This window comes from Larus michahellis, chromosome 21 (genome assembly GCF_964199755.1).
Source record: "Larus michahellis chromosome 21, bLarMic1.1, whole genome shotgun sequence".
Lineage (NCBI taxonomy): Eukaryota > Metazoa > Chordata > Aves > Charadriiformes > Laridae > Larus > Larus michahellis.
In genome coordinates, this window is record NC_133916.1 from 2889141 (window position 1) to 2904611 (window position 15471).

Consider the following 15471-nt stretch of genomic DNA (forward strand, 5'->3'; position numbering starts at 1 on the left):
GATCCCTGGTTTTGCTGATCCCGCAGGGCAGAAGGTATGAGAATATAAGTGGTGAGGGAGATAAAGGCAGCCTGGAGCAGGCAGGGTGACTCCAGGGAGAGGGTGCTCAGCCAGAAATAAGTGTGGTGGAGGGAGAACCATTGGGGAAACCAGCTGGGCACAAAGGAAGGGCAGCAGGACGGGTAGATTATAACCCAGCTCCATGGGATACCTGGTCTATCAATGTGGGAAATGGCCTTGAAGTCCCAGGATGTGTTTGCTAGCAATAAGGAGGAGATGGCACTATTCAAAACCCAGGGAATGAAATAAACAGAGCACAAAAAAAAAAGAGGAGGCAGCAGCTGTCTGGAGGGGGAAGCACCGTAGCAGGGAGTCGCGTGTATAGCAAGGGTTTGGAGCTGCTCTGAACACAGACCCGTCCCATGATGGACTGGACTCCTGTGGTGTCCTGGCACTGAGACCGTCCCAGCACCCTCGCTGTGCTGGATGCTGCTTGTCTGCACGCGGAGTTAGGTTGGATAAAGTCTTGTTATGCTGAATTTCACTATTTCTGATTATTTTGCCTTGGACTCACTTCCCAGACAATTTTCCCTTTTTCTTTACCTTATCCATAATTAATGTACTAAAACCTGTGCTTGGAAAGCCTAAAGAGAAAAGAGCAATGAAACCGCCGCTCTCTTAAGTGGACAAATAAAAAAAAAAAGTAATAAAGAAACACCAGGTAAAATTCTCCCAGTTAAAGTTTCAATGAGAATATATTTATCTTTTGTCTTGAAAACTGTTTGGGGTGCTTCCCCCTTTAGTAGAATAAAGTCCAATGCCCACAGCACGGCGTCATCCTTGCGTTGGCACCCAGAGAAGTCCCACAGGCCAAACAATGGCCACCAGCACGGCAGTGTGGAGTGGATCCGCTCCATCATCCGGGAGAAGTGAATCCCAGCCACGGCCGCGCCGGTCGCTATAATGACATCCCACTTCGCTTCTTCGAGTCCTTCCGTGCGATGGGACTGAAGGACAAGATCTCCTTGTAAATATGCTCTTGAAAAACAGAACAAAATAACCATGAATGTGCGATCTTAGAGGGCGCAAATGAAAGTTTGACTGTTATATGTGCAGAGAGGAGGCATTCAGAGGAGGGGATATGGCAGGTACAAGCTGGAAGAGACAAAGCAGAGAGGCAGAAAAAGTCTGCCTGAAGAGCTGGAGGGGTCTTTGCTGAATGCACAAAATCAAGGGCAAGGCCAGGGCGATGTGCGCAATCACCAGCAGGTAATCGCAGCCTTGCCCAGTGTGGGCACAGTAAGGAGAGAGGGGTGGGGAAAGTCTTGTGTTAGCCAGGAACCTCAAAGAAGATAAACTTCTTACTTCTCCACTCGTCTATCGAAAGCTTTTCGTGTTCCAGAGAGTCATCGTAGGACTGTTGGGCTTCTGTCTCCTCCTCGACGTCTCGGAACTGGTCGAAATAGGGGTGAGCCAACGCCTCCGTCGCCGTAAGGCGCTTTTCCACATCCAGCTGCAGCATCTTGTCAAGCAGGTCCACTGCTGTAGGAGAAGACAGCAACAGGGCTAAGCAAGGTGCGACAGAGAACAGGCATCCCGCGCACGAGCCCTGCAAGTGATGGGACGGGTGTTTCCAGTACTACATTCTCCAGACCTGAAAATGAAAGAAATTCCTCGACCTCGCCGAGGTAGCACCGAGCTCCCATCGGAGGGGATGCAAAGGCTGCCCAACAGCAGCCTCAGGGAGCTCTTGCTGACAGAACTGGAGGTGTAAATTGTGCAGAAATAACAAATTAGTCTGGAATAAGCCTTGCTGCACAGGTGGGGCTGCAAGAACACAAAGAGCAAGCCAGTAACTTCAAGGTATTTTTCAGTTTTCATCATTTGCTTTCACTCTGACCCCCGCAACTCAAGTAGTCTTAACATGAGTGATCTATATAGAAACCTATACATCCCTGGTAAACAGGAAGGCAGGAAACTCAGACACCAACTGCTCTGTCAGCCCCGTTCCCCCTTGGTTTTAGCGTCTTAATGCTTTCTTCCTTTCAGCTTTTAGAAGAGTTTTGCTCGCTCTCACCTCAAATCTACGTGGGGAGAAAAGCTCCTTGTAAGAGATCAATTTTTACCCTGAAAATTGCACATCTCAGCTGCCCGTTAAAAATATCAATAGACCCAGGTGTTCAACAAACAGTTAGGAGGTAAGCTATACTCTAAAAAATAAATTAAAAAAATCACTGGCGTGGACTGCAGGGCTCTCTTAGCACTTTATCAAAACCTGTGATGCCTTCTCTGCAGAGCTGGAAAATAATAATGAAAAAACAAGAGCTGTTCTGTTTATCTAAATGTTACTGATCATACCATCACCTGCTTGGCTACAAACAGCGAGATCTGGAAGCCAATATCAGCCAAAATTCATCCCAACTCTCATACCAAGTGGAGCTGATATTTGCAACTGTCCTAATGCCATAATTTGCATCCCACAACCGAGACATCCCGTTATATCCAGCACCCGCTCTCTTCGGGCTTGCTGATAAAAGAGTCAGAAGTTTCCCTCTTCCTTAAATATTGCATGTTACAGGCTGTGTCATTTCAACATTAAAAAAAAGAAAGAAAGTAGTAAATGGCCAAGAACAGCAGAACATCGGCATTGTAATACCAATAAAGAATCATTTTGCTTTTAACTCATATGTATTTGCCCTGGGGAAGGGCAGAGGCACAACCTGCAAGGGATAAAGTTGTAAGAAATTATGAGAAAGAGGAGGAAAAAAACATTGGAGCTGTGGCGGTCAGTCTGCCTCCATCCAGCTGTGAAAGCTCGTGAGAAACGCCGGAGATGACTTACCCTGAGGATTGGCTTTGGGAAAAAGCACAGACAAATCCTTCTTAGGGATTTTAGGAAGGGACTTGATATAGCTCTTCGCCTGAAAGAGAGAGGAAAGCGTAGACATTTACTGCAGGTGGGGAAGTGCCGGGGGCTGTGAAATACGGGTCTTGGGTCTCATGGCTCAGATGGGCAAAGGCAAACCGAGAGAAAACCGAATCATCCCAGATGTCACACTCAAATGACCGGTTTGCAAGGAACTATTTTTATCACTTGAGATGCAGAAATATTCCTGCTTTAAGGGCCAAACTGGATAATAGAGGAGGTCAGTGGTTTTCTGGGGCATCAGGCACCTCACCCAGAGTCCCTGCAATCCACACCAGTTCCCAACGCAACGCCAAATCCATCAGATGTGCCACCAGCAAAGAGAAACATCTTCCTTGCCAAGCACCTTCTGCCAACAGACTTGCTGTCGCAGAAGCAGCACCTCTCCCATCTCAAAGACAGGGCCAAGTTCACCGCTCCCCACCAACCTCTGCCACCAAGACCTGAGTCCACAATGAACTTTCTTACCGCTTTGTCCTCCAGCTTCTCCACGAAGTCTTCTCCTGGATGTCCCGTTACTTTCAGGATCTGAGTCAGTTGATCTAGGTCTGGCAGGCTGCGTTAAAGATCATCCGTCTGGGAGACACCCCTGGACACCCCCCAACAGCTCAGCCCATGGGCTGGGAACCAGAGAGCCTGAGGACCCGTGGGAGCTACGAGTAGATTATGATACAAACCCAACAGAGCTGCACAAGCAGAGACTCATTGTACCGTCAAAAAGAGCTCCAAGGCTTCTTTCCTAGGATGACATTTTCATCAACGGATAATTTTGCCGGCACAACTCAGCCAGGGCATGCGCCCGTGGGCTTGGGGGTGTGGCGGTGTGCTCTCCCCTTTTCCCACCCACCGGCTTCTGCTCAAGCCATGGCCATCAGCAGGAGTTGTGATGAGTTGCACTTGAACTGTGGGAGGTGGCTGGCAACATAACCAAAACCCTGTCTGGAGTGGGAACCTGGGTATCTTGTTCCCATGCAAATATGACTACAGGTCAATTCTCTTACTCCATAAATAGCGGACAGCCCAAGAGCCCTTTGAGCTCTCCTGCACGGCAGCGGCTGCATGCCAGGCTCTCCCCTTGAGTGGGGACGCTCATTTAAGGTTCTTCTCCTCGAGGCTGAGAGATTCCTTGCCGCAACAGGTTCTCGGTAAGTGACTAATAGCATGCTAAACTTTGAAATCTTAGCCAAGTGATCTAAGGATTGATTGTGCATATATAATCCTTTAGACATAAACCGTTGACCAAGTTCTGGGACTAGGACTGGATCCAGCCGCATCCCGACCCCTCTCTGAGAAGGAGTTTAAAAGCCGGGGGGTCCTTTCTGAGCCTCCTGACTCAACGGAGGGGTCTCCCTGAGAGCTTGTCTGACCCCGGCCTCGACGCAGTAAATAACCAAGTGTACCCTGGCATCGAATCTCGTAAAACACTGTCGCATTCACTGCTAACTTTGTTAAATCACTGTTTTATGTTAATAAACATTTCACTACTCTCTTACAAGTGAAGTTATTCACTCCGCCCGCAACAGGGGGATATGGAAGGGTTTGGGGTTGGAGCTATGGCCACGCGAGGTCAGACTAATGATTTAGAGCACACGTGGCCAGCACAGAGGTGTATTTCTAAGGGTGGCTGGGCCCCCTCCCATCTTCTCTCTGTTTTCCTCACCACAAAGACTGTGATTGGTCTGCACTGACTGTAATGGGTCCCTGCGATTACCCCTTGGTAAACCAGACCGACACCTGCTTTTCTCAGTAACCTCATTCATAAAAGCGCTTTCACGCACACCAAGAATTACTACTCCCCCCAGGGAAAAGGTTCAGCTTGAAAGGATACAGTCTTTTCCTTTAAACAGCGTTTTCCCGGTCAGCATTTCTGCCATGATACAGCCAATAGACCAGATATCCACTGTTCAGAGAGAAAAAGGGAGAAAAAAAAAAGGAAAAAAAGAAAAATGGACAGTAAAAAGGCAGCAATGATTGCTGGGGCTGCTGCTTGCTTTGTGTTTTGGGGCAGGCACCGATTTAAATTTCACTCCCATTTTCCACCCTCCCCTGTTCTTTCTATGCTGCTAAAATCTCTGCTTTCATCATTTCCCGCAGGCACCAGCTTTGGGAGTTGTGCAACAGCTCTGGGACTCGCTCCGCTCCAGGGGACACCGATGATAAAGAAGAAAAACATCTGGAGGGTTACGTGAGATTTGACCCAGGCGTGACAGCGGGATCCCCGGGCTCGTCACCAGACGGTGACACCACCGACGCCAGGCAGCTCACCTGTCTGGTTGTAATGCATCCAGTTCAGAATGACTTCTGGGGCTCTGTACCAGCGCGTCACCACGTAGCCTGTCATCTCAGCATCAGCGTGTCTGGCCAAGCCAAAATCCAAGATCTGCAGGTGACCAAAGGAAGAGGGAGAAGGAAGGGCAGGAAAGAAAAGAGAAATCCTACGGGCAAGTGAGAATCTACTTCTAAGAGGAAACGAAGCCGATCCAATCAGATAATAACGAAGGCTCCAACTACACCAGAGCCACCCACGGGACGGTACAAAGAACTAACAGGTTTGTCTTAATTCCACTGTAAATTGCAAGCCGGCTGCAAAACCAGTTGTGTGAAGACCCTGCCGAAAGGACCAGAGCTGTGGGCTACCTGGAAGGTCGCTTCCTTTCTTGAAGCTTAAGTTTCAACTCTCTGAGCTTTATTTAATTGAGTTGTTCTATAACCTGGCGGCAAAGACGTGCTGGGAGCCACCCCGACTCACCCTTTCCTATAAAAACACCTTGCAGCTGACAGGGGGTGGCCTCTCCCTTAATACTGGAGATGAACGTAGCTTGACCCAACCTTTACGGACAACAGAGCCATTCCCTGTAATATGTGTTACAGAAAACACACGCTGGAGCACCACACCAGCGAGCTGCAAGCAAATCCTTCAGAGCAACACTGAAAAGAACTTTGGCTGGAATCACAACCATCGCGTCAAGGAGAACCAAAGGGTAACCGTGGTTGAATCCAGTTATCCTTCAGGGATCGCTCACCTAACGCGAGGATTGCTCAGCAGTACTGAATTTATTTAGGAAGGCATTACGATCTGCCATGCCACAGGAATTACGGCGACAGGATGTTCATTCCAAGTCTTGGGCCCTGATTCAGCAAGTTACATCAGCAGGTGAGTATTTCCCACTGCCTGCAACCGCCGAGTAATGAAACGCCTCGAATCGAGTCTCGGAAGGCAAGAGGAAACATGACGGTGCCAAATTCCTGCTGGCAGAGCAGTTCCTCCACAATCTGATACGCTACGTGCTACAGAGGGGCGCTTTTCCACCTACCTTTAGCTGACAGTCTTCGTTCACAGCCAGGTTTCCTGGCTTCAGGTCCTACAACAGACAAAAGCAGAATCATAAGGATGTTTGTATTTGCAACGCGTCAACACGAGCCTCAGCCAAACCTCTGCTCATCTTTGGTGGGATCCCGTAACAGCCCGAGCCCAGCACTGATACAGCAAAGACAGCGTGCCTGCTGTACTGTACAGCTTTAGATCACGGCTTTATTTTTTCCTGAAACAGTTTGAATTCAAAAAGCATCAGAAAATGCTTCTCAGCTCATCAGAAAACACAACGTTTCCCCAAAATGCCGCACAAATGAGCAAATCCAAACACATACAGGGTGTAGGAGGGAAAAGCGGGAGGACACCAGAGAGACCTTAGAGCAGACGAGGCTATTAGCGAAATGATGTTTAGGAATTTATTAACTTTACGACCAAGCTGTGTTTTCTCCTAAACAGACGAAATTCAGAGTAAGAGCGCACATGAACCTACCCTGTGGATGATGCCGGCCGAATGGATATACTGCAATAAAAAGAGGAGCCACAATGTGAGCACCAGCAGACAAGACTTTCTGTTCTCCAGCAGAGAAACGAGAGCTACGAACAAGACCTTGCACCCAGCCCCCCCCAAGCAGCAGTTTGACAAGAAATCTCCGCACTGAATTTCTGACAGTGTCTGCAGTTAACGTCGCCACCCCAAAAAAAAGAGGCATAGAGCCGCAGAGGCGGTACGGAGCAATGGTTCCTTAGAGCGAGTGCACTAATAGCTTCAAACTATCAAAGGCGTCGGGGTTACAGGTAGGAACATGGTGAGCAGAGGACCTGAAAACTTGGTCGGTTTGGGTGTTGAACCACATGAAAAAAAAAAAAATAAATCTCATCGTTAAAATTGGAAATCAGATCCGAGTTGCAGAAACTGACTACGTGGCTTTTCTCACACCGGTTAAACCTTCCGTGTGTTCTTCCCCCCTTTACTTAAACTGAAGATAACAGCGAGCTGGGGAAAGGTGTGATTAAGGTGAACTCGTTAATGCCTGTAAGCCACGGCTCCGACTCCCGGTGAAGGATATTAGAGAGGGCAGCGTTAAGACGTTGTCTCCACACCCCAGGGTCTGCAGCGGTTGCTTTCTGCTCTCTCAAAGCCAGTTACAGCAGCAGGTTCCTCCCGTATTCTATTGAATAGAAAATCATCCCCTCTGTCTTTTCCCCCGAGAGCCTGCTAGGAATTCAGCAGAAGCTCCTTTTGCTACCAGCCTCTTCCTTTTTACGTGGAATTTTGCTAAGGGTTTGGGCTGACACAACCACTGTCACAGGAGAACCACCGCAAGGTCTCTGACTGCCGATTGCTCCGGTACCCGAGTGACTGACGTGAACAAACAGTCATTTTATTGATGCGTGCTGGAACGAGAGGAGTTCAACAGCAAATGTCTGTTCTTGGGGGATGCATAAACCCCCCGAATCTCCCCATACAGTGCTGGAAGGGGGTTTAGTGATGGTCAACCCGGAGGTGACGTGTAGTGGAGACACGGGGAGTCACTAAACTCCTCCAGACCCACCTACCTTCAGCCCTTTCAGCATTTGGTAGACCAGGTACTGGATCTTTTCATCACTGAATTCATGTCCCATGATCTTTTGTAAATCTGTCCGCATGTACGGCATCACCAGGTAGCTAAAAGGCAGTAAGACAAGGCCCTGAGTCTAGAAGAAAAACACAGGGAACCAGGCTAGCCTTGTTCTCACTGGTTTGGGGGTTTTTTTGGCTGTGTTACTGTAACTAAGAGGAGTTGTGACAGTGTCCCCAGCTACGCTAGCACAGCCTGCAGTGATGCTGGGCTTTCAGCCTGCTCTGAAAATTGCTCTTTCTCCTTCCCTCGTATTGGATATCTGACATGAAGTAAGAACAAGAGTCTTCCAAAACTTTAATGATCTTGAATTAGTTTACTTTAGACCTCAATTATCAATTCCAGACAGCCTCACACCACCCGGGAGCTGAAACATCTTGCGCAGCTTTAAAGAGTCTTGCAAAACTGCTGCGTTGGCTCCCAAATTTATCTTTGTAATGTTCTGCGGCCCTGCCTCAGAAGACAACATCTCGCTTCCTTCAGTCTTTGGCCTGCCTACTGAGACTGCTAATTAGTTGACGGTCTTCCAGCAGGAACCGCTCTGAGAACCCTCAGACGCTTTTCCCGCAGGCTGCCAAACACCTGGCCGTCAGCCCAAAACCCAGACCCCGGCACACGCTGCTCGTGCTCAAGGACGGGGAAGGGAAAACGACTCGTCCAACCTGACCATCAACACTGAGGGAAATGCCAAAAAAAAAAAAAAAACAGTCAGAATCAAGATGAAGAGAAAGCCAGATCTTTAAAATTCCCAGTTTAATTGCCCCAGGGCCTGGTGAACAAGACTTCTCCCATTCCGAGTGCAGCCTCACACAGGCAGTGCCTTAGCATGGATCGCGCTGCGTGTGATGCCCCATGGCATGCGGTGCCTCCTCGTTACATCCCTCGCTCTCTATATACCGTGTTCTCCCAGCTGTGAGCACGGCATGGCATCTCTTGACGTATTCCGGGTGTTTTACCCACAGGAACTGACTTGGTTTTTTGATTTTTCCCTGTTATTTGGGGATGTCGGGCTTTGGTCTGGCCCCTTTTCAGCTCGCTGTGTTGGGCTGCGCCCCAACCTGAGCTGTTACCCGGCGTGACGGGTGTCTTGGGCAATGGCTGAGTCTGGAGAGAACGAACGCAAAACCCAAACTTACAAGTCCTGGAATCCCTGGTAGGAGGCGGCGGAGGTGAAGACATCAAGCAGCCCAATGACCTGACGGGGAAGAGAAGTCCACATTGAAACCTGGAAAGCATTTGCTGTGCACGTGGGACTCGGGGGGCAGCTCTCCATCGGCACGCGCGTGTGGGTGAGCACCCAGAACTCCATCTGAGGAATCCGAGGACTCCTCACTATGCTGCGCGGCTGCTTTTCCTCTTACTAATGCACGGGAGCACCCATTACACATCTGCTTCAGCCTGGTGCCAACTGGGCGCAGCAGGCAGGCAGCAGTCAAACCCCGAGACTGCCCGCGCGTGCCAAGCGTCAGGACCTCTCGATTACAACGAAGGTGATGCCACCAGAAAGGACTCGCTCCCAGGTGGCAAGAAAATCCCCCTTGTTTCAGCAGGAATAGAGAGAGAAAAAAAAAAGAGAGTACTTACGTTCTCGTGTTGCATGTGCTTCAGCAGCATGAGCTCTCTGTACGCTCTCTTGGCAAAGATCTCTGACTGGAACGGGCGGCAGAGCTTCTTGATAGCCACTTTCTCCCCTGTCTTCTTGTCGATGGCTGAACTGCGGCAGACAAATAAAAACCAGTTCTGACACGGGCAGTGCGTTTTTAACGAATTTTGCAATAGCAAAGGTCTTCTCTTCGAGAAGAGCTAATTTTGGGCCTCGCAGAAGAACGGCAAAGAAAAGCCCCTCGGTCTTTCCCAGTGGAGCTCTGCGCACAGAGGTGTCACCATGAGCCAGGGCAGCGGAACACAGCCCGTGCTCCTTGGAGGGCGAGGTGGGACACCAAGCAAAGTATGAGTGACCCGGTCTTTATTTCCCTTAACCTGCAGGAGTGAGCTAGCAGGACCGCGAGAAGAGGCAGACACAAACGGCGAAAGGTCAGGATTAGGTCTAACTCTGCCGTCTCCTTCCCTACCGCGTGGAGATAAGGGAATAAAGCAATTCCTGCTTCACCATCTGCTTGGGGGTTGTTGTCTTTTAAAGGTCCGTCAGCCTCTTCATTGTATTCCGGAGCAAAGGCAGCGGAGGTCACACACCGAAAACACAGGCTGCGGGAATTCATTCTCCCGCGTTCAGGATCTGTGATGCCGTACGTGTGCTTCTGTGGAACAGCGGGTCTGGCTGAAAATGGGAGTCTTTTACAAAGCTGATGAAAACGTGGTACAACAGCCGTCGCTGGGGACGTGACGCGTTATTCCCTCTGGTGGCGTTTGCTGTCTGCGGCCGGGCAGGGCGACCCCACCACACTTTCTCCGCTCTTTGGTCAGGCCCCAGGTTTCACCAGATAAGAGGTGGGGAGGGAGCTCCTCGGGCAGGGACAGCTGTAATTCGGGATTCTCGGTATTTTTCAGGGGGGTCTCAGTGCACCCCGTTACACATTGCTGCCTCGGGCCCTCCTCGACCCCTCCCAAGAGGCGAACAGGGTTTGCCGAGGGGCAAATCACGCTGTGGGTTTCCAGAGCGGTTCCCGTCCTTTGTAAATCCTTATCTCGCGGGGAAAGGGAAGGGCTATAAATCGGCACGTTCACTCCCACGTGCAGCTGCACAGCCTAACCCGAGCCCTCGTGAACGCTGGCGTTAGCGCTTCGCGCGCATCCTCCAGCCTCCCACAGACACTTTTTTTTCCCCCGCTTCCTTCTCCGAAGGGACGCGGAATTCACCCCCACCGGTCCCCGGCTGCAGCCACGGCTCCTTCCTCGAGGCCCTGGGAGCACCCGAGCCGAGGAGGGGCAGGTACCATAAAGCTGTAGAGCGACGTCACCGTGAGCTGCAGGGCCATCACTCAGAGGCCAGACTTCATAAAGTGAATAAACAGGGAAATGCTGTCTATAACGCAATCAAACAGCGCATTTTGCTGGGTTTAGGGCTGATTACAGTGGGAGAGGCAGGAATATCCCGCTCCGCCTGGCTTTTCCTTGGGTTCAACACTGAGCAGGGGTCACCAGTTCCTTGCTGCAAATCTTGGGAGTCTCTTGCGCAGCTTTTTCTCCTCTGTCGGCCACAAGCGGTCGGTTGTGCTGTGTCCTCCGGCAGCCTGAGCTGTCAGCAGCTCCCATCAACCTCCCCGATACCATCGGGCAATCTCCCCGCTCTTGGCCACCGAGGTCCCTGCCGGTCGCTCTAAGTTGCGCGTGACGAGAGCAGAGACATCCCTCGAGAGGCGCGACGGCCATTTTGTCGACGCATTCAGATGGGGAAAGCAAAGGGAGTGCAGGAACGGCCACGCGAGGCAGCTTCAGCGCTGAAGATGGCGTGGGGTATCGCGGGAGGACAGGGAAGGGGTGGCTCCGTTTCAGGATTTCAGCGGGTGTCGGCAGAGGGGACAACACAGCGTTAACTGTTCTGAGAAGCGAGGGAAGTAAGAGGAAGGGACTTGGGTCACGTAGTCAAACAACTTCTGCAGAATTCAGGGCAGACTTCCTAATCTGAGGGTGCGTGTTCTCACCTGCGTTCCCAGCTGCTGGCCTGCGGAGCATGGATCTATCCCACAGGACAGTTTGGGTGACAGAGCTTCAGCCTGCCCAGCAGGGACGCGACCGTCCCCCTTGCCGTGAGGCACAGCTGAGAGTTAATTCAGCTGCCGCCGCCGGGAGAACCCACCACGTTCTTCCCAGCACAGGTTTGATGAATGGCTGAAGTTCGGGATGACCCCGGGCAGGCAGAGCCGTGGCCCCGGCAGAGATCGGCCCGACCGGCGTTGGAGGGGCCAGAAGACTCTTCTTCCACAATTACACTCAACTAGAAGCCAAATCACTACAGGTTTTGGCAGAATTAACGAGGGAAGAAACGCATCTTTGCTGTTTTGCCGGAGTTTCTCAGTTGCTCGAGCTGTAACAGCCGGCGGCTCCCCGTAACGCTGCGATAGGCAAAGCTTCCCGGCGATTCCCAGCAGAGGACAGCAAATCCCAACCCCACAGGCATCCACCTCCGCTTCGTGCAGGGATCGGCACCAACCCCCTGCTGAGCACTGCCCGTGCCACACCACCACCCCGCACCCTCCCTCCACCTCCGGAGCAGCCGAGGCTTTCCCTGGGACCAGGAAAAGACTTGGCATCATCTTGTTGGGTTTTTTCTACTGGGCAAGGAAACTTGGGAAAGATTTCTCTTCCGCGTCTTTATTTTCTTTTCTTCCTTCTTTCCTTTATGATAAAACCCAGAAAACACTGGACAAACGTCAAAACTGCCAAGTTTAGCCTTCGATTTTGCAGGACTCATTTAAGCATCTCAGAAGCTTAAATGCACCCGGGCAGCAGCACGGGGGAGGGCAACACCGGGTGCCTCTTTGTAAACAGGCAGCCAGGGGACAAGGACAGAGCGCGGGCCCCGGGGTTCCGGGATCCGGGGATCCGTTCTGTGGCAGCCGGCACAGACTTTGCCCAGCGCCTACAAAAGGAGACACACCTATTTTTTTTTTTTTTTTTTTTTTTTTTTTAGCAGCTCGGCGTGTTATGAAACAAGAGCTTCCTCCGGATCCCGTCAGGCGGGTGCTTCATATCGAATCGAACCTTTCAAACAGTCGCCCGTCTCCCCCTCCCCGTCCGACGGCGTAAAAACCAAGCGAGGTCCGACTTCTGCTTGCTCTCGCCACGGGCACCGCTGCCCAACTGATTAATTAACTTCGCAGCTCTCCCGTAGGCTGAGGATTATCATCAGCCAGGGAGAAGTCCCAGTCCGGTACTAGTCCTGGTTTACGATCACTTCTATCTATTTGCTGATCCCAAGCTGGAAGCAGGACCAAGGCAGGGGTCGTGTTGTCCAGCTCCTTTCCCCAGGCAGCCCAGCAGCATCAGCTGCCTTGGACCAAGGCAGCGGGGACACGCTGCAGGGGACACGCTGCAGCCACCCCTCTTCCACCACCCACCTCCGTTACCACCTACAAATCGCTTTCAGACACCCAGGTATTCCCTCCCCCCTGCCCCACACAGACTTTGCTGCCAGACAGAACACTTCACGCAAAGCCAGAGACCAACGCAGCACGAAAGCTGCCCGACCCCCCCGGCGCGGAGGTGGCACCCCAAGCTGCCTCTCCTGGTCCTCGAGCCGCTGCCCAAGGTCGCCTGTTGTCCCTAAAGTCCATCACGGCCACCGAGGTGAGTCCAGGTGGGAAACTCTCCCCTCCGAGCCCACCCAGGGCGACGACAGGAGGAAACATCTCAGTTTCTTCAAGCCACCAAGTCTCCAAGCCGCTGCCCGCTGCACCGGAGCAGGAGGGAAACCGCCTTCATCACACATGCAAATGGCCTTTCCTAATGGAGGGGTGCTGACAGGCACCTCCTCGCTCCCCCACACACACACCGGCGCAACACTTCAAACACCCCCAGCTCGCCCCGTGCCATGCCGGCAGGACCCCACTCACCAGACGGAGCCGTAGGCTCCCGACCCCACGGGGTGGAGGGACGTGTATCTCCTGGGCAGCTCCCAGAGGGTTTTGTTCACCTCCTGTCTGTAAAAGCCTCTTCTCCTTGCGATGTTCATCGCCCGGCGGGAGCGGGACTGCCACCCCCCCAGAGTACTGGAGTGCGGGAGGGCTCCTGGGGTGAGACAGGGACAGCGAGGCCGCCTGCGCTGCTGCAAAAGGCTCTAGCGAGTTTCCTTCTCTGTTTTCAGCTGTTGCGAGCGTGAAGGGACATGTCTTTGGACCCTCCTCCCTCCGCCTCCACATCGGCGGAGGTGAGGCATCAGGTTTCCCGACACGCCTCGGTCGCGTCCAGGTGCCTCTGGACTCCGGAACGGGCGCTGAGCACCCACCCGGCCCTGCCGCAGGAACACCGCTGGGAGACCCACCGCCACCGACGGCTCTCCCGCTTCTGCTTCCACCCGGCCGCCAGCCGAGAAATGTCCTCGTGGGGCTCAGAGGGGGTCTCGTGAAATCCCCGCTCTGAACCAGCGGATGAGTAAGGACTCGTCGAGCCGGGGAATCCGGGGAACAAGCCACAGCGCCTCGTCAGACAAGCGGGGACATTCTTCTTCCCAGCTGATGGAAGACAGCTCCAGGCTCGTGACGGAGGACACCGGGGTGTTACATCCACACGAGAGCAAGGATGGCGATTTTTCTCCCAAGCCTGGCGTCCCAGCAGAGCGGGGACATGGTGGAAGCCGGCTGAGGTTCTCCACCTTCGTCCAGGTGACTGCAGCGCGGAGGCTGAGGAGCAGCTGCGAGACGGGACCATCCTGAGAACTGTTTGTCTCCAGGCTTTGCTGGGTCTGGTTTCACCCCCTGCAGCAGGGGGTCTTCTCACCCCTTTTCTGGTCTCCACAGCCAGTTCTCTGCTGTGCCTGCCCGCGAGAAGGTCCGTTCCTGGGAAGGCAGAGAACTCCTCGCCATTTTGCTCCAACTTTCGGAGGCTCAGGAGGGGCTCCCAGACCGGAGGTAGGAGCACCCAAGGAACGTCCCCAAGGAAGTGACTAAGCTGGGCCTTACCGAGCCGGCCCCGCGGCTCATGCCGGGCTCTGCCCCACCAACCTCAGCCCTGCCCGAAGCCTCACCCGCGAAGGCGTCCCTGCTCCCAGCGCGTCCGGGCGGCAGGATTACAGCCAGGTTACCCGATAAATAGGAATTACTGAAAAAGCCCCAACAGATTCATTTTTCCTGCTTACAAGCAGCCTCTGCAACACAGATCAGCGCTGGCTCTTCAAACGGCCATGGCAAGAGCTGTTTTATCGAACACAAACCGGGCACAAGGTGCCGGGGCAGTTTTTTTACCCTTGTTTACATCAATCCGTGTAAATAAGCCCCGGCTGCAGCAAGAGCGCAGCCAGGAAATAAACCGGTTTCTATAAATACACCTGTGAGCAAGAGGGGTTACGGCAGCAGCTCCCGAACACCCGCGAAGGGGTAACTCATTCGTCATTTCACGAGCACGGCTCTTGCTCAACCACGCGTGCACGCGCGGGCAATCAGCGCGCAATTAAGGAGTTCGGAATATCTAGGGCATGGCTCGGCTGTGGAAAGATGAATTCATTCCAGTGACCGATTCAAATTGAAACTGGAAACCTTGACTCAAGCGATTTGATTTTGGAGGTGCACTTGATGTTTTTTCCCCCCCCAGTTCAATTCTCACTGATTTTAGTGTATACATATATTTTTATTTCTTTTTTTTTTTTTTTTTGCTAACTAGGATATATTATAACGGAGAACATTCAGGAATTGTGGAATATTTTTTTTTCTCCCAGAAAACACAGACAGGTCCAGTTTAGGCATTTTTCGTCTCCACTGGTCCCAAGGCAAGCGCAAGGTGAACACAGGCGGGGAGACGGCTCCGTGTCCCCAACACTTCTCCATGTCCCCAACACTTCTCCGTGCCCGTACTCGGAGCAGCTGCTGCAGAGCTCCGGGACGGGGGAGCCCACACGTCATGGCTACCGGACTCGGACCAGCACAAGCCACCCTGGTTTATCAAGGCCTGGGAACTTCGGTTCCTGAGGCTGTTCGAGTGGGAGGGACACAGCTTCGGGC

At 52.4% G+C, this 15471-nt stretch overlaps 1 protein-coding gene across 1 annotated transcript; it reads right to left on the bottom strand.

Moving 5' to 3' along the window:
• Positions 1 to 824: 824 nt before the first annotated feature.
• On the bottom strand, positions 825 to 13615 carry MAPK13 (mitogen-activated protein kinase 13). The gene is made up of 12 exons (XM_074564332.1): positions 13372 to 13615; positions 9443 to 9572; positions 8995 to 9053; positions 7797 to 7905; positions 6730 to 6759; positions 6241 to 6288; positions 5192 to 5306; positions 4755 to 4826; positions 3395 to 3474; positions 2843 to 2921; positions 1366 to 1542; positions 825 to 1038 (listed from the first exon to the last, which is right to left on the bottom strand). The coding sequence occupies exons 1-12, from the start codon at positions 13488 to 13490 to the stop codon at positions 959 to 961; spliced, it is 1098 nt and encodes a 365-aa protein (XP_074420433.1). The 5' UTR covers positions 13491 to 13615; the 3' UTR covers positions 825 to 958.
• Positions 13616 to 15471: the final 1856 nt, after the last annotated feature.